Source organism: Cyprinus carpio, chromosome A20, assembly GCF_018340385.1.
Source record: "Cyprinus carpio isolate SPL01 chromosome A20, ASM1834038v1, whole genome shotgun sequence".
In the NCBI taxonomy this organism is placed as follows: Eukaryota; Metazoa; Chordata; class Actinopteri; order Cypriniformes; family Cyprinidae; genus Cyprinus; species Cyprinus carpio.
This window is the reverse complement of record NC_056591.1, coordinates 6,398,799-6,422,009: the sequence shown is the minus strand read 5'-3', so window position 1 is coordinate 6,422,009 and position 23,211 is coordinate 6,398,799. Positions and strand designations below refer to the sequence as shown.

Here is a 23,211-nt window from a genome sequence, read left to right as displayed (position 1 = left end):
AAGAGTGCTGAATGGAAAAGATTGATCTATGATAAATCTTTCATTCCTTTAACGGATCACTTCACAGTGATTGATACCTGCTGTCTCCATAAACCTGCTCCCTTAATCAAATGAGATTTAAAGGAATAGTTCGCTCAAAACCAAAAAATCTGTTCATCTGTCAATTATTCACCCTCAAGTTAAATTTGTCTGGAAAATGTAAATCTTGACTGTATTTGTCAAGATTCAAGTAAATAAAATTCCTTACATATTTTGTGTGTGTGTGTGTTTATTACAATGTCTAGAACATATACATATTTAGTTATTTTGGAAAACATTAATCAAATATGATTTAGAGCTTGTTAAGTCTATGTTGTAATTCTACAACATTGGGCCAGAGTGGTAGTCAAAATAGCCTGTAACATCAAGCAGTATATGCGTGGCAAGCCACACCCATGGGGATTCAAACTGTGGGTGAGAACTGGAATCTCTGGCATGCTGTGTGACTTTGATGTGTACCAAGGGAGTGTAGATGGAATACGACAAGCCAAATGACACAAGTGTGGAAGTCGTGGCCTAATGGTTAGAGAGTCAGACTTGTAATCCAAAGTTTGCGATTTCGAGTCTCGGGCCGGCAGGAATTGTAGGTGGGGGGAATGAATGTACAGCACTCTCTCCACCCTCAATGCCATGACTGAGGTGCCCTTGAGCAAGGCACCGAACCCCCAACTGCAATCCATTATGTGGGAACAGCGAGGCAGGTACGCCTACCCAACCTCAACCTTGAAGATGAGAAGAGCTTGAAGAAAAAGGGGAGAGTAAGCTTTGATGTCTGAGTGGAGGGGAACCACAAAATCTGCACTGTCAAATGGAATGACAACAGAGCGGTCACACTTGTGTCATTCTTTGCTGGACCAGAACCTGTGCAGAAGATTCAGCGCTGGGACAAAGCCACCAAAACCATCATTGATGTTGAGAGGCCTTACATTGAACACGTGGGAGGTGTGGATTTGTTGGACTCATTTGCTGCCAAGTACAAATTCCCCATGAAATCCCACCGCTGGTACATTTACATCTTCTGGCACACCATCATCCTTGCTGTGATTAACTCCTGGCTCCTCTACAAGCGGGACTGTGAAGCTCTGAAGATGACTAAGAAAGAGATACTGAACAGGAGACAGTTTCAGGCACAACTTGCAACATCTCTCGTCCTGGTGAACACACACAACACAACACAATACACAAGAGAGGGCGACCATCTTCAGGGAAGACATCAGGGAGCCCTTTGGATCCTCAGAAGAGACCATCCTCAACAGATGTGAGTCCCCCAGCCAAGAGGTCATTGGACCACCCCCCACTGGATGTACACAAAGACATGATTGCACATTTCCCAGTAAAGATGAAGAGAGGATGCTGCAGAAACTGCAATAATGGATACACAAAAACACTGTGTAGCAAGTGCAATGTTCGCCTGTGCTTCTCAGATGAAAAGAACTGTCTTAGAGACTATCACTGCAAGTAAAAACAGACTTCATTCAATCCACACTGAAAGTGATAGAAGAAAAAGTTTTATAAATATTTTTTTCAATATTTTTATTAATAAATGCTTATTCATAAAAAAAAATATGATTTTTGTGAGATTGTTACTCATGATATATACTGTTATGGTGCTAAGTAAGCAATCAACCCTGCAAATGAATGCTTAAATGCTCTGCATATCTGTTTAGACAAAGTTAGTACAAATACAGAAATTCTGCTCCTAACTAGGGCCATTGTTGCAATATTACAACATTTCCCTAAAAACATCAGAGGCCTCCTAAAACAATATCTGAGAGGTGATATCATTTTTTTCTATATTTGGGTTTTACAGGGTTAAAGAGACACTGTAAAAACATGTCTGGTCTGTTTGTTCTGTAATAAAATAATAATCAATTTGTAATAAATACAGACCTTCTACAATATAGACCATGGATTAGAATGTGTTTTTCCAAAAAAAAAAAAAAAAAAAAAGGAAAACAAAACAAAACAGATTTTTGCCAGTATTGTTGTTTGTGTCTTCACTGTGGGCAGAATCGTGACCTCGGTAACTCCCCAGTTGCTGGATCACTCCCATTCCTCGGCTCCTTGGCACTAACCCAAATTTGTGAATTGTCTTTAGGAAGTTTGGCATCTCCATCTGATGTTTACTCTAAGCATTATCTCTAAGTTATTTGTCTCTGTGACAAACACACAGGAATGCATCTCTCTCTTTTCTGCATACATTCCTCCAGGAAGGATTCAATAAATCAGAGGCGATCCAGTCTACTTGGAGATGCATGATTTGTTATATCGGAGAGCCACTCATACTGACATACCATTCCCACACAGTGAACCAGTGCTGGGTTATGTCACATTCACCCAACTAATCTGCCATTACATCTCTGACTTTTTCTGAACTTTTTTTTTTTTACCAGTCAAATGTATACCATTGATAGAGTAAACATCAAAGATGATGACAAGGCTTCATTTTTAAAAAACAAAACCCCTAAACTTCATGTTATAAGAAGGTATATGATCCTGAGTATCTAATCTTCATGTTTTAATCTTTTTGCATCCTCTTTGCAAAGTGTGAGTAAAACGTTATAGGAATTCTAGAAGGTGGAATGTGTTAATTAAGTCAAGAACGTGAGATGCCTGTGGTGCTGTGGTATATAACAGTCAACACTAGACTAGAGGTACGAGCTGTGATTTACTTATTGAGGTCAGGAGACCTTTGCATTAGGGGAGTTCTGAGTATCAAAGATGAGAATCTTTTGAAAGAGGCTACTGGTTAATGATTGAATGACCCAAAGTGTCTGCACAGACTCATCCCATCAGGTTCCAAAACATGCACAGCTTTCTTTCAGGAATTGCTCACATCATGAGCTCATAAATGCATTTCAGACAGAACCACTTTGGCAAGTTACTTGTGTTTATTAAACACAATTTATCTTTGGCGGTATGGTTCCTTATGGAGGTTCTTGCTCCCAAATTAATTGAACATACAAGAGCTTAAACATTAACCCCCGGAACCATCAACTTGGAAATACATGACAATTAAGACACTTAATAATGTCTTTAAAAGCGAACAGTGGTAATCGTGTAGATGTGGCAGTGGGACGTCTACCCTGTAGCTTGGTTATGAGGATGAGTGTCTCTCAGGTCCATGCCAACCGGGACTTGAAAGCCTTAGTGATCTGAAACAAAGAAGACGACAACCAGAAGGTGCACGGTAATATGCTCATGCTTACAATGGGGAGGGAGGGAGGGTTGCGAGCCCTTTGAGCATACTTACCGAGCAGTAGTGCCACGTATATATGTCCCGTGTCTAATAGGAGAATGGTAGTGATTAGAACGATTTGACAGCTGACCGCATCAGCTGGTCGCAGCATTTGCCTCCGTGGCCTGACTGAACTAACGCTGCGCTCGATTTGTGGTGGCAGAAGTCTTTAAAAATCTTCTAAGAGCTTGTGTTTATCTTAAAAAGTCATAAAAATGACCTATAAGAAGCCTCCAAGGCAGGGATGGGCAACTTTGGTCCTGCAGAGTTTAGCTCCAACCCTAATCAAACACACCTGCTTGTAGCTTTCTAGTGATCTTGAAGACATTGGCCGTTTCTCAATATGCGTTCTAAAGTGATCTTTTGTCCTTGTATTCTCGTTCTGCATCATCATTATCTGTCGAAGTTCAATTGTTATACTCAAAAACGCAAGTACAGATGACGCTTGGGAGTGCTCGGATGTGTTCTTGATATCGAGGAAGCATTGAATGCAGACTAGAGAAAATCGATTAGTTAGATATCCCGAAAGACGCTGTGGGCGGATGCGGTAAGGAAGCCTGTAGGCTTTTAAACTTCTCATGCAAACCTGTAAATGTGTGACAGCTCGTGAAAGTAAACAGTCATTTTGTTTTGCATAATTTTAATAAAGTGATCAAGAGCTGGAAAAAAGCCTGTCATACTTTTTATTGGTATATTTTTTTAAAGGTGCTGTATGTAGGATTGACACCAAGTGGTTGAACTAGGTATTGCAGTCCAAATGCAAAATATTGAAGAGGGTTTTTTTTTTCGCCCGGCCCCTCCACCTCAGACTTGAAGCACACGCAGGTTGCCAGATTGATGACACAAACTGGAACGAGCGCACTTGACGAAGAATGAAATTAAATATGCTTTGTTTTCCGCCAACTGGCAACCCGGGGTGCCAAAATACAATTGGGTTTCACAAACCAAAACAGAGATCAAAAAAACCAAAACAAACACAAACATTCTAACCCACTGAACAAATTTTCTAAATAACTGTAGCATTGTTTTTCAGATTAAAAAAAAAAATGTTAACTTGCATGTTTCTTAAATATCTGCAAACATATTATAATATTTTTATGCTATAGTAGAATTGAGAAACAGACATTGATTAGCTTGTTCAGGTGTGTTTGATCAGGGCTGGAGCTAAACTCTGAGGAGAGTGGCCCTTCAGGACCGAAGTTGTTAATGCAACCCCTGCAATTAGTTGAACTTAGGGGTCCTCTTTTTGACACATCTTTATATGAACTTCATAAATACAAAAAAAGTCTTTGAAGTGGACAAGCATTTATACTAAACTAAAATATGCTTTAAAGTAATTGCTTTTGAAATTGTACCATATGTCATGTTTTTAAGGTCCCACTTTGTATTATTTGTATTTAAAAAAATAAATAAATAAAATTAGATTCTAATATATATATATATATATATATATATGTGTGTATATATATATATATATGTGTGTGTGTGTCTGTGTGTGTGTGTGTGTGTGTGATTTAAATGATTTATTATTTATGCCAGGCCAGCTGGTGGCAATGACAATTTGTAAAGAAACACTACATATGCATTCTTCTACAGAGTGGTGAATACAAGCAATCAGGATTGCAAAAGTCACGCTTTTGTTGTTTACTCAGAGACAATAATGGTATCATTTTCAAAAACTTGCACTTTAAAAATCCTTTTTAAAAGACTATGCTTTCAGGCCCAAAAAATGCTGTTGTTGTGAAAATGAGTGGCCAATATGCATAAAAAGTTTTCTGTTTTTAGTTGAACACTGTGTCATGTAAATGCCCCCTTAATTTAACACTGTGGATTTTGCAGTGACAATATTTACATTTTCTGAAAAATTGCATGGGTTAAATAATGTAGGGTCCTGAAGACTCTATTCTGGGTGTTGATTAATCATTTGTACGCAATGCGGTCACCACAGTGTATGTGGCTTCTATGGCATTAATAATGGTTGTTGGGTCATAGTAAGTGCATGCTAAGCACTTAATTACTATCACAAGATAACAGAGCCCACCTCCAGTATACTATGATATTCTGTTCCATAGATAAATATAAGGTCTCTCAGAATTCCAATGGGCCCTTCAAGTGGAGCCAGAAATACTATAATTACCAGTTCCAAACACATTCATGTCCAAGGGATCTATCTATGATATAATCTATCTAGTGATATAAATGAATATTTTTTATAATTTTAAATTCAGATGTAGTTATTTGGGTTTATTATTATTTTTTTTTTTTTTACAATATAATTATTTTATATATAAGATGAAATTTTAAGACTGATTTCTTAGTAAAGTAATAGTACACCTGTCTTTAATAAGCCACATGATTAATCTTATAATTTTGTCAAATTATTTCAACTCATCCAAAATGTACAATAAGTTGAGTTACTTTATTCTAATGTTTATAAAAATTCTAAAAATGTTATAAGCATTTCAGAGTGTTTCAATATTGTATGATCATTTTAATGTTTTAAAATCATATGTCCCTTTTTGTCGCTCCATGGATCTTTACTGTTAACATACAAAAAATAAATTTCTTTATTTAGGATGTGAGAACCAAATAACATTACCAACAACATTTGCTTGCTCCACGCTCTACTACTCAACTCTCAAACTTCAGGGCGTGTTCAGAATAAAAGAGTAACCAAAATACATTGTAAACATATGAAATGTTTTTAATATTACAATGTGTAACCAGTCATGTGGTAAACCATGGAATTTCCATAAAATACAAACAATAATTAAAGTGTATAATTAAAGTTAGTATAATTAAAGTTATAATTAAAGTTAATTAGTTGTTCATCTTCAAGTGCTCTCATATTTATGGTTCTCTGTGGAGACATATTAACCCATATATGCTTCTATTTATTTTTGTTTGTGCACTTAAAACACTGTTCTTCATTTACATAAGTAGGAGGAGAGGAAATCCATTCCTACAAATACAGGGGGTGTGACCGTCCCCACCTTAAGGATCTCTCTTCCCATTGGTCTTCCAAATCCTGCAGCCAGTTCAAAAGTACATGCCACTTTCTGAACTCCCCCCACAAGACACAGACTGTGTGAAGAGTGTGAGAGGTAGAAACAAGAGGGAGAATCACCCAGAAGAACAGCAGAAACAGAGAAGGTGTTAAGCATGCCATCATATGCCACCAACATGAGGCTCAAGTTTCCCATTCTGGCCTTAACACTGGAAGTCGTGACCATTGTCCTGTATGCTCTTTTTGTGGTATATGACACCGGTGATGCTCACGGACATGATGGGAGTCATGCAAAATCGAATACAACTCAATCAACCAGCCCAATGACCCTTTATCCCAGTAAGTATTCCTCTGAAAAAATATATATGCATGTTGTGAATAGTGTATATATGAGGTCTTGTTGTGACATCTAAATTAATTGGTTTTAATTAAGTCTAAAATAGTATTTAAATAGTATTTTGGCTCAACCTGAACACATGTTTTAACTTTAAGGGTCAGATCAGGTGGATACATTTCATTGTTTTTGGTCATTGACTAAATAAAATATTTGCTAGATGATTTGCAAATGAATTTATCCTCTTTAAGACTGATATTTACTCTAGTCAACTTTGCTATTGAGTTCCATGGTGCTATTTACTCATCAGTGTTCACTGACTGAGGGGTTTATATCTGTGAAGGCTTTTGGGGCAGTATTTCACTTATGTTCATACAGCATGCAAGTTCCTAAAAATACTTCCTCTGGAAACCAGCTCTTGCACTCTCAGGAGAAAGACAAAGAGGGTGATGAATGTCAGCTTTATCCGTGTCATTTAGATCAGTGGTTTTCAACTGGTTCTGATTCAGGAGCCAGATCTTGCACTGGACATCATCTGGTGATACAATACATTATAAAACTATTTAATGTAGGCTGCAAATGAAAAAGAAGAAAAAAAAAAGTTTGTATGATCTAACTCTGTCATTTATTCATATTTCTATTTACATTACATATAAAATTATTAACAAGACATATTGTAGGCTGAATAGGTAAAATAGCCAATTTGGATTTAATTTAATTTAATTTGGCTTCATACTCTCAGCTGCCAAGAATTGCACAAAATGCATTATGGTTGCACAATAAATGTGTATGTAATATAATCTGGATCATATGTTTATCTTGCATAGTTTTGTTCATGGTTTTTAGTGTTGTGTTGGTATTTGTGTAGATGTCGATGAAATGACAGAATTCTCTCTTCCCCTTAAAATGTTGATAAGCCTGTTTATTTTGGGCAGTGAACCACCAGTTGAGAACCACTGATCTGCAGAATCTATTATAAAATGAATTATTAATTCAAGTAAACAGAAACACTGTATGTTTCCTTTGAGATGTTTTAAACTTTAATTGCATTCTTTAATTTTCTCTACATGGTTTGCTAATTGGCAGAGATGACATGCATTTAGTTGTAAAATACCCTTATTTTCTTTTATCTTCAAATTGCACTCGTGGTTGTTTGCGTGGACACGGTTTGGACTGAAACCAACTCTGGGGTGTGGAGAGTATGAATATGCAAGATTAGTCTCAGTGTCACATGTGTCCTCAATGTTTCCATTCAACCTTTCAAAATTTGTAATATGTCTCATTTTATTACACTACAAGTACATTAAACGTAACTGTTAATGTCATGGGATGCTTTTGTCTAGGGTTTGATAAGTACTGTCATCTGTTTCTTAATTGCAGTTGTAACTTTCTTTGTTTTCTCAGTACCTCACACAGAGACACTGGACTATCCCAGCCCCCTTTATCCTATGAACAACTTTTTTTCCACCTATTTGTTCATTTGTGCAATTCAAAGTAATCTCCAGATTAAACGCAATAAATATTCACCCTAGATAATAACTCATCTGCCTTTGAGTTGCAAGAGGTGTTTTCAGAGACTGTCAATTTAGTCACTTTAATAAATTTTTCATCACACAACATTCTTAGTAGCTTAAGTTTAAAAATGTTAAGGCGATGGGCATGTCTGTTTAAAAAAAAGAAAGAAAGAAAAAAAAAACTAATAAAGTATACAAATTCTTTGCCACCTACTGAACCTGATGACCTAAAGAAATGTTTAACCCTTTCACACGTGAGTTTAAAATATACTATCTGAGCCCCCAGTGTGAATTTTTTTATAGGTGACCATTATTTTAGAATGTATCACCTTATTGTTTCCATGGTGACTTCATGCTTGTCATGTGATGCAACGTCACCACAATTGCTCTGTATGACACATGGATCATTTTTATTTTGTTTTTCCTTTTTTATTTAAAATATTCACAAACATGTTCACTATATTATGAAGTGTATTCAGAATATCCGATTCTGAAATATGTGCAAGTAAATGTATTTGGTATTTTAAAAACTTTTATAATGACCGTGTTAGATGATCTATATGGGGTGATTGGCGCCGCTATGTTAGTTCACGCTAAATCTGAGCTGTGGGATTTACAACATGTAAATTCATCCTCTCCTCCCGAAACATGTTAAAGTAATTCTCCGGTAAACTGGGAGAAGAGCAGAGTAAACTTTATAGTTACCTACACAATCAGTATATATCAATAAAACACGTTGTCAGATTCTATTTGTAAGGATCATTATTATATACTATAAATGTATGCTTTTGCTTGTACTTATGTGTATTTAAATGTCTGAAACCTAAAATAAGCATTATATGGTTGAAAACACTGAATAGTTGTGATAATATGACAAGCACTCAGCACATCCGATCTGGCTCCGCGCCAGCTAGAGCGCAAAAATAGATTTAATTCAGCAGTTGATCACGTGACGCATTGAACTTTCTAATCACACCGGTGATTACAAGACACCATTGCCCATCACTGTGGAGAATCAACAACTGGCACACCATCTGAAAGAGTTTTATTGCAGGTTTAAAAAACACCATTCACACCTCCTGCAGCACTCCTCTCCCCTCCTCCTGCACTTCAGATCAGTGAAGTTGATATGCGTCAGGTCTTCAGAAAGAACAAGAAAAGAAAGGTACCAGGCCCAGACGGTGTGTCACAAGCCTGTCTGAAAACCTGCTCTGACCAGCTGGCCCCCCATCTTCACACAGATCTTCAATAGATCACTGGAGCTGTGCGAAATCCCCTCATGCTTTAAATGCTCCACCATCATCCCCGTCCCAAAGAAACCCCAAATTACTGGACTTAATGACTACAGACCTGTGGCTCTAATGTCTGTGGACATGAAATCATTTGAAAGACTGGTTTTGGCTTATCTGAAGGACACCACTGGACCCTTACTGGACCCCCTGCAGTTTGCCTACCGAGCAAACAGGTCTGTGGATGATACAGTCAACATGGGTCTGCACTAGATCCTGCAACATCTAGACAGACCAGGGTCTTATGTGAGGATCATGTTTGTGGATTTCAGCTTGGCTTTCAACACCATCATCCCAAACCTCCTCCTGTTCAAACTAACTCAGCTATCCGTGCTACCTCTGTCTGTCAGTGGATCACCAGCTTCCTGACAGACAGACAGGCAGCAGCTAGTAAAGCTAGGAAAATTATCATCCAGCACCCATATGAACACACTCAAAACAGTGGAGATGATATTGGACTTCAGGAGGAACCCCCCTGCCCTCCCCCCAAACACCATCATGGACAGCACTGTGACTGCAGTAGAGTCATTCAGGGCACCACAATCTCTCAGGACCTTAAGTGGGACACTCACATTGAGTCCACTGTGAAAAAGGCCCAGCAGAGGTTGTACTTCCCTCACCAGCTGAAAAAGTTCAACCTGCCACAGGAGCTGCTGAAACAGTTCGAGTCCGCCATCATTGAGTCCTCTGCACTTCAGTAACTGTCTGGTTCAGCTCCGTTACCAAATCTGACCTCAGAAGACAACAGAAGATAGACTGCTGAGCGAATCACTGGTACAACCCCCACTACTCTCCAAGAACTGTACTTATCCAGAGTGAGCAAAAGGGCTGGCAAAATCACTCTGGACCACTCACATTCAACACACTCACTCTTTGAATTGTTGCCATCTGGTCAATGCTACAAAGCACTGAGGTCCAGAATGGCCAGGCAGAGGAATAGTTTATTCTCTCAGGCAATCCATCTAAAGGAACTCTTTACAATAAACGTGGAATACACAACACTATTATACATTTATTTAACACACATACTTTTTTTAAATGTAAAATTTGCACATATCATAACTGTACATACACAATATATTGTGTTTTTGTTTAAAAAAATAAAAATTAAAAAAAATATATATATAAAGCATATGTTTTTATAGACTGGGAAAATTAAGGCCATCTGTCACTTTGGTACATACACACAAGGCATTCCAGAAATGAGTGAGAAAAGCTTCAAAGAAAAGAAAATAAAGGACACTTTAATCTTGGCAACAGAGAAAACACATATAGCTAAGTTATGTCACAGTGCTCTAAATTAGAGATGACAGAATGTAATTAAGTTGCTGAACATCCACAAAGAAAGGAAACTTTCCACCCTTTAGGAAAATGGGCCTTTCAGATGTTATCAGCAAAGTTGTTGCATGTGGGAAATTTGAAATCTTTCACTAGGAATATTATTCTGTTTGTTGTATCAGCCAACAGTTGGGAAAAATGGATTGTGCACCTTTACTCAGTCGGCTAGATTATCTGAATTCCACTATGATGCTCTTCCAAAGTTTGCATACATGAAATAGCCAGTGGAAATTCCTTTCATTGGACTTTCAGGGAAAAGCCAACACTATAATTGTAAATATGTATTGCTCTAGAGCAACAGAAAGATCAGTGGAAAAGACGTGGGTCATGCGACAGCTGATAAGGGTTGATAACCTCTGTTTCAGCCGTGTCAGAGGCCCACCTAAATGTTTTTGAGGGGTCTTCAGCAGAAGCACCTTTTAGTACTCAACAACCATCAAAGACTAGTGACAATAAAGTAAATGACTGCTTGAAGACAAAGAACACAAGGGGATTTCGCACAGCTCCAGTGATCTATTGAAGATCTGTGTGAAGATGGGGGGCCAGCTGGTCAGAGCAGGTTTTCAGACAGGCTTGTGACACACCATCTGGGCCTGGTGCCTTTCTTTTCTTGTTCTTACTGAAGACCTGACGCATATCAACTTCACTGATCTGAAGTGCAGGAGGAGGGGAGAGGAGTGGTGCAGGAGGTGTGAATGGTGTTTTTTTAAAAGCAACATTACAGTATTAAATAGGAAAATAGTGTGTCAATAATGCAAAATGACAATAGTAAACACTCAATTTTCAGCTAAAGGCAGTTCATCATTGAATTCTGTGATGTCATCATCCAGCTGTAACCATGCGTTGACCGGTCTGGCTGCCGCCATCCCGAACAAGCCTAAACACCATTAACAATGGTGGACGTTGCGTTGCTATTGATGTTCATGGCTTTAAGAACCTACATCGGCATCCAAACACAGCAAATCCAACGTGTTCGTGTTTAGCTGTTATTTCAAATATGGCGATTAAAGGTATTTTGTTGGTCACGGTAACCCCGCCCCAGCCCCTGACACAAGCAGTTCTTACTTCTAGCCCAGCAATGTTTTGGTGCTACTTCCGAACCATTTTTCTTGGTTCGGAGCTGGTGTTTTGGGTGTCGAAAGACAAAGAACCGATTTGAAACTAGGCTCTAGCTCCGAACCAGCACCCAAACTGCATTGGTGAAAAAGGGGTAATTGTGCAGAGGACTCATCTTGTTCCTGTGGTCTTGTCCTTGTCTTGTCCGCAGTTGATTCTGATATTCTAGGCATTATCAAATTGCCAGAGTTTTGAGAACTCAATGGACGTGGAGGTCTATACTGCAATAAGAGCTTGTTCAAATACTGAGGTGCTAAACCACTCAGGGCTTTATAAGTAATACGCAAAATTTTTTCATCTATACATTGTTTAATAGGGAGCCAGTGCAGTGTTGACAGAACGAGCTAATATGGTCATACTTCCTGGTTCTAGTAAGAACGCTAGCTGCTGCATTTTTGAACAGCTGGAGTTTGTTTATTAAGCATGCAGAACAACCACCCAATAAAGCATTACATTAATCTAAACTTGAGGTCATGAACGCATTAATTAACATTTCTGCATTAGACATTGAGAGCATAGGTCGTAATTTAGATATATTTTTGAGATGGAAAAATGCAGTTTTACAAATGCTAGAAATGTGGAGTTCAAAGGAAAGATTGCTATCAAATAGCACACCTAGGTTTCTAACTGCTGATGAAGAATTGACAGAGCAGCCATTGAGTCCTAGACAGTGTTCTAGGTTATTACATGCAGAGGTTTTGGGTCCAATAATTAATACCTCTGTTTTTTCAGAATTTAGCAGTAAGAAATAACTCTTCATCCAGTTTTTTAGATCGACTATGCATTCTTTTTTTCAAACTGGTATGTTTAGCCAGACCGCAAAGAAATATAAAGCTGAGTATCACAAGCATAAATTAAATTTTAGGATCTTAGATGGAATAGGGTCTAACATGCACGTTGTTGGTTTAGATGATTTTTAAGTGTAGTAGAGAATCCTATAGTAGAGAATGAGTGGAATAGTTCCTCAAGGGATCTATAGCGCACTGTCTGATGTGATACTGTAGCTGATGGCTGCATGGTTACAATTTTATCTCTAGTAGTATCGATCTTGGAAGTAAAGTAGTTCATAAAGTCATTACTGCTGTGCTGTTGGGAAATATCAACACCTGTTGATGCTATACTTTTTGTTAATTTAGCCACTGTATTGTATAAATACCTGATGTTATGCTTGTTTTCTTCTAAAAGAGATGAAAAGTAATCAGATCTAGCAGTTTTTAATGCTTTTCTGTAGGATAGGGTACTTTCCCGCCAAACAAATACCGTTAGTTTTGTTTTCCATCTGATATCGTACTTGCAAGTTCATACACTCTGGCTCTGGCTCCCTGTAAACACTGGACTATGGTGGCTGGTGTCTCTATTTTCACGTACCGTACAATAGAATCGCCAATAACTAGAGCACTTTGAACAGGTTTCACAGTGGGTGTGTCACTGAGTGGGAAGAACCTGTTTTATTCGGAACGGAAGAGCAGTGTTTTGACCCACAACTATGTTGCCTCACAGTCACCCAGTTGCCCTGCTGCACAGGCATTGTAACCAGAACCAAACAATGTACGGAACTTCCTGAGCTAGTAATATCCAAAGCTGTAACTATGACCCTCACATTCTTACTGTCCTCAGTTAAAGTTTGAATGTGTGTCTCTAATTATGAAATCTTCTCTGTCATCCTAACTATTTCCCTGCATTTATCATATGTGAATCCCTCGACACTGACAAAGAGAGCTAAACTATACATGTGGCAAGCGGTGCAAACAACAATAGCAGGAGAAGAAGCCATTACTCACCGTGATTGATGAATGATTCTGACTTACCACTGTTGTATGATGAACTAGTGAGAAAATAAACGGGGCAAGAGAAAAAAGAAAACGGTAATAGACACGAATAGAAACGTGAATGATAAGCTAACCGGCTAACGAATGCTAACGCGTTGTACGCTAGCGAACAATCAAATTAGTCAGATTAGATTATTGATAGATAATATCAGATATATGGTGGGAATTACATTTATATTTTATCACTTTAAACAGAGTGATAGTAAGAAAAGTGAAGCTACACAGAGCTACAATCACAAACCACTCAGCACCACAGCAGACAGGAACCAGAACTACATCACTGATGACCTTGTCCTTGTCCTTTTTTCTTGTACTACAGGAAGTTAGAAGTATAGGAAGGGCTTTGATGATATAACAAAACTAGATTCTATCACATTTTTGGGGATCCTTTGTTTCCACAAAACTTAAAAAATTATCATTGAGAATTGAGTGCATGCAGTGATAGATCACATTCAATTGTTTGTTTGTTTTCAGATGGCTTGCATAGCAAAAGAAGACTGAAATTTGCTTTTTAATTTAAACTTTTCCTGTTTAGTCTTTCTTACTGCATCTTCGTACATGATGCATGAGGTATGTTATAAAATTAGGATATGATCATTTATAAAGACAGCAAGCAATACAATTATATAGCAAGCAATAAAAATATACAGCGAGCAAAGAAAATTTAGTTCAGTTTGAGTCCTGATCAAAGTGCCTCACCACTTAGCTTAGTTGGGAGTACTTACAGGGGTCATCGATCTTGATGAGCTTAGCAGATGTCAGACCATGAGCACTATGATTGATGACTATTTGGGTTTGTTACTGGCAAGTTTAGATTTTGTGTTGATTACTGAATGGGTGGAGGCATTCCAAGGAAGACTGCATGTTTGCCTATTCAAAGCCTGGTCCCACACCTTTTGAAACTTCAGGCTTCATAGCTCCACTTGTCTCTCTTGGGACTGACAATGAGACCCTTTTTAAACGTCCTGACAATTGTTAATGTGTCTGATTATTATCAGCAGGCACATTAATAGTGTTTGTATTGTGTATTCTGAAAACGGGCCTTGCTGATGAATCAGGTGTTCTGTACTGTATCCTATCTTTGTGTCCAGGGATGCTGACTGTACAGCTTCCTGAGTTGGATAGTCTACAACTCATTTCCTCTCTGCAGGAAAGATGGGCAAAGGCCAGCAGTACTGGCACTATGTGTTGTTAAAGGGGTCATATGACGTTGCTAAAAAGAACATTGTTTTGTGTATTTGGTGTAATGCAATGTGTTTATGTGGTTTAAGGTTAAAAAAAAAACTATTTTTTTCCACATACTGTACATTATTGTTTCTCCTCTATCCCTCGCCTTTCTGAAACGTGTCAATTTTTACTAAGCTCATTAATCTGAAAAGTGAGGTGTGCTCTGATTGGCCAGCTATCCAGTTCAATTCGATTTAATTCAAATCAAGTTTATTTGTATAGCGCTTTTTACAATACAAATCGTTGCAAAGCAACTTTACAGAAAATTAAGTTTCTACAATATTTAGTAGTAGCTTATCAGTGGTGACTGTCAGTTTATGTACATATGGCAGAAATGTACAGAAAAATCAATTAAAGACATAATCAAACAGACGATGAACACTATTAACAGCTATTATTATATAACACAATCAAACTTATAGCAAAATTTGGTAGTTCTGTATGTTGTTTCAGGGTTGGCACAACCAGTGTGTTGTGATTGGCCGAATGCCTCAAGTGTGTGACAGAAATGTTATGCCCCTTACCATACTGTGATGCTGTGTCCCAGCGCGATGAGACAAAAACAATACAACCCATTACAAACCTGAGGCATTTGTTGCATCCAGTGGGGACATAATTACAGATTATAATGACTTATACTGTCTTTTTACACATTGCGCCACGTAAACATAAAACCATGTCTGCATTTTGTGATCGGAGAAATGACAAACAACAAGCGCTACTCTACACTGCTCAAAACTCATGTTTGAATCGTCAGTGGCAAATTCTTTAAATATAAAAACATACTTACAGGCTGTAAGTCAGAAGCGCCAGACTGTCGTTTCAAAGTTGGAATTAACCCACTTTATAGAAACAACCTTTGTGCGCTGCACACATCTGAATATTTGGCTTGAACTGCTCTGGAACAGTGTTGTAAATACAACTTAACCACTTGTGTCCTCTTTTGGAAGACCAAACAAAATAGTTTCGCTTTCACAACAAAGCACACAGCATCTCCATTTCCATTCATCCATCAGCATCTCAGAAGGGAAACACTCTGGATGCAATACATCAAAATGCAGCAGTGTAATATGCATTATAGCAATTAGATTTTTACTCCATGAATCAAAGTCACTCAATTTCTGACATAGTTTCAATCCCCAATGGTGAGTATCATTCATGAAAAGGAATGACTTCAAATCACTTGGTATGTTTATATGCAATGCTTTATATCAGTCAAAATGAATCCAGCCTTTCAGATTTTGAAAGTTCTGTTTATATGCACCCTAAACTTTGACATCTAATTCGTTTACATGAGCATTACATGTGCATCTATTCAAAATTTCAGTGCATGTACAATGCCATGTTCAGAAACTGAAAAAGCTACAAAACTATCTCATGGTTTGTCTTTTTGCAACCAGTTAGAACACCGAAAAGGCTGGAGGCTGGGTTGCTTTGAATGTGACAGATCCTGAAATAAGTACATTATAACACTCAGAGTCATGTGAATTGAATAAAATTATACATGCCAACAAGGCCAATAGGGGCAACTTCTTAACCTGTCATTCATGGGCTAATAGAAGAGCACACAAGACCTTTGCACAGCGACAGAAAGAGCATGGTTATTGAATTGTTCTGGCAATTCAATTCTGAAACAGATTTCTGATTTAAAACAAAAAGAGTAAATGTATTGCTCTATAACAATTCTAGGTGTACAGCTGTTAATCAAGAATTACATTACTACTAAACATGTTACGCATTCACCGTGACGAGATCTGCACCTTAAAATTAACAGTTCATCCTAAAAAGAAAATTCTGTCATTTGCATTTTCTGGTATTGTTTCCTGTGTGGAAACATGTACAATACCTGTCAAAGAACAAAAATATCCAAACAGCAAAAATATCATGTAAGAAGCCCACCTGTATGCTATGTTTCAAGTCTTCTTAAAGGGTTTGTTCACGCAAAAATTATAATTCTTTCTATCATCATTTACTCACCTTTATGTCTTTCCAAAACCCATAAGAGTAATTTTGTTCTTGTGAGCCTAAGACCCAATTGTTCATCTTCAGAACACAAATTAAGATATTTTTAGCTTGAACTTCCATTTGCTATAAATGTTGTGTGCATTGATTAATGTTTACATGTGAATAAAAGCCTATACATGAAATCCGTTAATCATATGAAGAGATTGAGTCTCTTCAGAAAATTTGGACTAAACCAATCAATTCATATGGATTAGTTTTACAATCTTTTTATAAATGTTTTGAAGCATCAAAGTGGTAGTTGCATAGACTGTCAATGGATGGACAGAAATCTCTCATATATCATTCAAAAATATCTTAATTTGTGTTCCAAAGATGAATGAAAGTCTTATTGGTTTGGAACGACATGAGGGTGAGTAAATGATGACAGAATTGTCATTTTTGGTGAACTTTCTGTGGATGTGAATGTGGTTCTAGAATGCTGTGATTAATTTCAGGCTTCAGATGTGGAGAAACAGCTCTTTCTCATAAACTTTTTATCCATATGTCCAGTGTTTCAGGATGTACACGTGATGATCTTCATTGGCTTTGGTTTCCTGATGACCTTCCTAAAGAGATATGGCTTCAGCAGTGTGGGCATCAACCTGTTGCTGGCTGCCTTTGGCTTGCAATGGGGTCTTCTCCTCCAGAACATCTGGCATATGCATGAGGGAAAAATAAGAGTCAGCATCGATAGGTAAACTAAACTTTTTGGTTATGGGAGGATTTTGGGTGACTGACGTGACACAATTGATTATTATTTCATCATCTATCAAAATAGTTAAAAGCTAGATGTTCTGTTGTACTTAATTTAATATGCCCGTGAGTAAAAAATAAATAAAATAAATCTGTCCCATATTTCCTTCTCTGCAGAATGATTAATGCTGACTTCAGTACAGCGACTGTTCTGATCTCATTTGGAGCAGTTCTGGGAAAAACCAGCCCTGTCCAGCTTCTCATCATGACCCTGCTGGAGATCACTATCTTCTGCATCAATGAGCATTTGGTTGTGGAATTCCTTGGGGTTTGTACAGGCTCATTAGTTCATATACTTACATGACTGCATATACTGCAATGATAATTTGTTTTAGTATTCTGGAGGAATCATTGTGAAGCCACTTTCATCCTTATTTGATCATTAACTTGATTTGCACTAGATCAAGTTCTTAGTGTAGGTTTTTATAATAATGCATAATTTTAATACTACTTTTAATTAGGTTGAGGTTTCTTAATATTGGTAGCAGAGCCTCGTGAAATGTCATGCTATCTGGGATCCTGCAAGGAACTCCTTTTATTACAAAAGGAAGCTGGGTCAAAGATGAAGGAAAAGCAGTTAAGGCAGTTTCCTACTTTATTCTCCTTCCTAAAGTTGGCAGAATAAACTTAATGAACACACCCAGTGTTCCAATAACAACTGAAAAACAGTGTGCAAAACATCTTCTTCTTCTTGAAGAAGATATACAGTGGGTATAGAAAAGAATCACTGCCCTTTAAAATAATCACATTTTGTTGCTGTTTTTGTTGTTCATTTCAGGCTGCAAAGCAACAAGATGTGATTATTTTAAAGGGGGTGATTCTTTTCTATACCCACTGTAGTGCCTGGATTACCTGGGGATAAGGAAATACAACTTTTATTACTATTATTATTAACTCCCAACAGCACAAACTGTTATTGTCGAGATGGAACAGGTCTGACACTGAACAGTGGTGGCATCTCTAGGAGACAATCTTACCTTAAAGCAGCTGTCAAACATACCAAAAATCTTTCATCTGGTATTCATAAACATTCTTGTCTCTTAACAGGTTTCTGATGTTGGTGCGTCCATGACCATCCATGCTTTTGGGGCTTATTTTGGATTAGCTGTCGCTCGTGTTCTTTATCGCCCTGGTCTTCGGAACGGCCATGAGAAGGAAGGATCAAACTATCACTCAGACATGTTTGCAATGATTGGTATGTGTAGACTATAAAACAGAATAAAAAGCTATATAACAGAAATGTGTCCCTAATTGCACTCTGAAATCAGAGTGACTAACCAGATTTGCTTACATGGGTCTTACTTGCCCACATTTTTCTCCTAGAGCTTCAGTAAATAATGTTTGCATATATAAGCAAGATTTTCAGTAATATTTTACACACAAGGTAACTGGCAATTGGTAGACGCCATATTTAAATGAATAAGGCTGTAAGAGATTGACACACAGAACCTTTAGTGAGGTATCAGGCAAACCAGAATTCCATGTTGATCCCAGCAGGTAAAACATACCTAATGCTGGATATTTCAGCAGGTAGTCATATAAATATAATTCACCAAGTATCGTGTCTGTAGGTACTTCTAAACATTCACCCTTCCACTCTTCCTGCGTCTGTAGGCACAGTCTACCTGTGGATGTTCTGGCCCAGCTTTAATTCTGCAATTGCTGATCCTGGTGATCCTCAGCTAAGAGCTGTTATCAACACTTATTTCTCTCTGGCTGCTTGCACTCTCGCTGCATACGCTACCTCCAGTCTGGTGGAGAAGAAGGGGAAACTTGACATGGTGGGTCATGCTAGTCTCTTGTTATTTTACCAGATCTCACATTTTAGCAGTCCATGATCCTTATGACTTCGCTTATTGTCTTTTGTGGCATAGGTTCACATTCAGAATGCCACGCTGGCTGGAGGAGTCGCTGTGGGTACCTGCGCTGACATGGACATCCAGCCGTTTGGAGCAATGTTGATCGGAATCACAGCAGGCGTTATCTCCACCGTTGGCTTTAAATTCCTCACTGTATGAGTTCCTTTCATATCCCAGTGATTCTAATAGGCCTATATTAAAAATCAATCACATTATGATTTTTTTTGTTGTTCTCTTCAGCCCATACTCGCCTCCAAACTTGGAATCCAAGACACCTGTGGCGTGCATAACCTCCACGGCATGCCAGGCATCCTAGGGGGCCTTGCCGGCATTGTGGCTGCAGCACTAGGAAAGAAAGACGGGTAGCTTGCAGTTCTTTACATTGCGTCTTTAGATTTTTGCTGTTATCAATGTGGCAACAAATGGGTTTAATATCTCTGTGCTTGTTTATCCCAGTGTTTCACCAGGTTATCAGGCATGTGGCTTGGCATCATCTCTGGGGTTTGCTTTGGTGGGTGGTTTGGTCACAGGTGGGTACTAATACAAACACTATAAAATCTGCAAGATATTGTAATGTATAAATACAGTAAATGGATTTAATTAATGCAAATCAATACAAATGACATGAATATATTTCTTCCTAGAAGAACTTGAACATGTTCTGAATGAACATTCTGAATCTGTTTTGACATACATTTTAACCATATTAAATAGTTTGGCATAATCTTTATCATTTTTATTGTTGCCTAGTAACAAATATATATATAGAGAGAGAGAGAGAGAGAGTTACATATTATAGAGTTATTAAATGTAAACTTTTCTTGAAAATGTTTTTCTTTTTCTTTTTTCTTTTCAAAACCATGAAACCAACATGAATTCAGAGAGTACATTTAAAAAAGTAAAAAAAAAATATAAATAAAAAAAATCTTACAAAAGTAAACCTTTTTTCATACCTTCTCCAGGTCTGGTTATGAAGATTCCATTATGGGGGCAGCCACCTGATCAAAACTGCTTCGAAGACTCAATCTTCTGGGAGGTACGTCAAAATAATTGATATGTTAATGCTATTTTGAAATGCAAGGACATGTCCACAACTGTTTTTAATGCTTATGAAAATGTCTTGTAGCTAATAAGTTTGATAATTGTGGATGCTTTTGATATGCAGGTACCTGGGGAAGAAGAGGAAGAAGAGGAACACGAAGATCGTTTGACTCATGGCGATGATTCCAAGAACAAAACAGAGGCTTGAAGCTCTGCTCCAAACCAGTTCACTTCGCAAATCAAGAGACCCAGTCCTATAAGCACCTCAGGGGCTGTTCACATCAGCATCTACTCCACTTACTAACATCTTCAACAGTGAAATCATCATAAGTACTAAGAGATGTCATGTTTTATTTTATAATGGGTGCTTTTCTAAATACATGTAGCTAAATTTTAAAAAACACCTGCAATTAATTTTATGACACTGATAAACGCTGTCTCAAACCTTCTAGGATTAGGCATTATATAATGAAATGTAAGAAGTTTAAAAGTAATTCCCAAAAAGTTACTAAGTTAACTTAAAGTGTTGCTCAGTTATTGTCATTATCTGCTGAAATGCACATAACTGAATAGCTGCTCATTAAAATCTGAGCCAACGTGAGACCTTGTGCTTAAGTGTCTGTTATCAAAGTAGTTAATTTTACTTTGAATGTGCTTTTTTTCATTATTATGTTTTATAGATCCAACTGTTATCATCACTAGATATTTTGACCAATGCTCTTTAAATGTTTTTTCTTTAAATAATCATGTATATAAGTCCACATCCAAAGAGAGATCCTTCAACTTTATTGCAATAATTATCATTGCTCATTATTGTGATCATTAACAACCCTTTATGCAATTACATATGAAGTATTTAAGCTATTGTATCCCAAAGAACTAACAAATATATTGTTAACTTTTATATTTTCGCACAATTTATAATACTTTAATATGAAATACAGTGGCCCCAAATAGTAATTAAAAAGTCACATTTAAAATTTTATAAAAAATATCAAAACTAAAATATTGGCATGTATTTAAAAGAAAGCTAAGCACACTTTCCTAGTTTGTTAGGATAACATTAGTGGAACGTGTTTATAGTTTACGTGATTATATCCAGCTGTTGTTACTCTACTAGAACACCTGAGTGAACTTGAGAAGCACTTAATGCGTACCTCCACTAATGGACCCTGGGACCAACCGATTAAAAGTAGTAATTAATTAAGTCAATTCTGACAAAACACTCACTGAGGAATCATCATTTGTTGACAATGTGATGTAGTGTCAAAAAAAGCGTTTTGTGGCCACTGTACATTCACATCTTTGAAACTTCATCTTTTTGTAAGGATTGTAGTAAAACTATGATGTCATACAATAGCCTTACATAAAAGCTCTTTTACTACATTGCTTGAATGTTCAGCTCGTAATACGAATAAGCAGACGTGATCAGATAGTCACTTCTTGCACTTGGTAAGACCACTAAATGCCATGTTTTTTAATGATAAAGAGGTCTTACTGCAAGCTGACTTACTGATTCAGTTTTTGTGTCTCTGAATGTATGTTACCATATGCCTCACTCTTGAACAAGTCTGTGAATGCATTAAACTTGTACATTTATAAAACCAGCTGAATTCTTTTTTTGTTATAATGAATGTACCGAAGACTGTTATGTTCATTTGTGATGTATGAGTATAATCAGGATTTAAATAGTTTGTTTTAACATCTTTGAGCAACAGCATTTTAGCTTTGTTTTTGCAGACCCATTTTTAATCATCATTAGAGATGCATAGTGATGTACGATAAGCTTTCATAATTATTGTAGTCCACATCTAAAGATCCTTCAACCTTCTTGCAACAATAGTTATCGTTGTAATCAGTACAACCAATGATACATTATTTTAAACTATTTAAAACCCTGAAAAACTAACAAATACATTGTCAACTTAATTTTCAGACATAACACAAAAGAGATGCAATAATGGCAATGCTTTCAGTGACCGTGAAGGGGAAAATGTCCAACATTTAGTATCATTTATCGTGGGCCCCCTCTGTAGGAAAAGCCATGTATTACAGAGGAAATGTTCTCTCTTGTATTAGGCTTTCTTGTTCTGTTAAAACCAATGAAACATTATTTTTTAAATAATCTATACACAATGCAGTTACTTTAGATAAGCAAAGACAAAGCTGTAAGGGGTATCTTAGAATGATTTGCCAAATTTCCAGTGTTCCTCTAGCCATTGTTCTTATTACTCAGTAGATTCAAAAAAGAAAACTCAGTAGATTCTAAATACATTTTAATTTCAAGTTTGAAATGTAAAGAGATTTCAGGGTTCTCTAAACAGAAAGAACAGTTGGTTTGTTCTTAAGTCTTTTAAGAGAGCACTTAACTGGGAAAATGAATCAACTTAAACGTAATTTCTCTCATTTTGTTAGTTATCAGGTGTTTGCGAGGTAATGACCCAACTTTCTTCCAGGAAATATCACTTAAGAAATTACAAAAGGCACAGAAACAGACTCCTCCTAAAACAAAACTCTAATTTTCTTATTGTTTTTTTTTTTTTTTAATTGACGAAACTGTTTACCTACAAATGTCCACTGAGGGACAAAGGATTGTCAAAGAAAGACCTCTAAAAAGCATAAG

The 23,211-nt window shown here is 37.2% G+C and overlaps 1 protein-coding gene across 2 annotated transcripts; it reads left to right on the top strand.

Annotated features, from left to right (window-relative positions):
- The first annotated feature begins 6,336 nt into the window (after nucleotides 1-6,336).
- Nucleotides 6,337-22,192, top strand: LOC109049990 (ammonium transporter Rh type A-like). 2 transcript variants are annotated; one of them, XM_042777479.1, is made up of 11 exons: nucleotides 6,337-6,623; nucleotides 17,446-17,629; nucleotides 17,806-17,956; nucleotides 18,736-18,883; nucleotides 19,303-19,469; nucleotides 19,563-19,700; nucleotides 19,788-19,909; nucleotides 20,004-20,077; nucleotides 20,510-20,583; nucleotides 20,713-20,816; nucleotides 20,850-22,192. In XM_042777479.1, exons 1-10 carry the CDS (start codon nucleotides 6,440-6,442, stop codon nucleotides 20,794-20,796), a joined length of 1,326 nt encoding a protein of 441 aa, XP_042633413.1. In that variant the 5' UTR covers nucleotides 6,337-6,439; the 3' UTR covers nucleotides 20,797-20,816; nucleotides 20,850-22,192. The 2 variants fall into 2 exon arrangements, with proteins under 2 accessions (XP_042633413.1, XP_018923200.1); XM_019067655.2 differs by having other exon boundaries at nucleotides 20,713-22,192.
- Nucleotides 22,193-23,211: the final 1,019 nt, after the last annotated feature.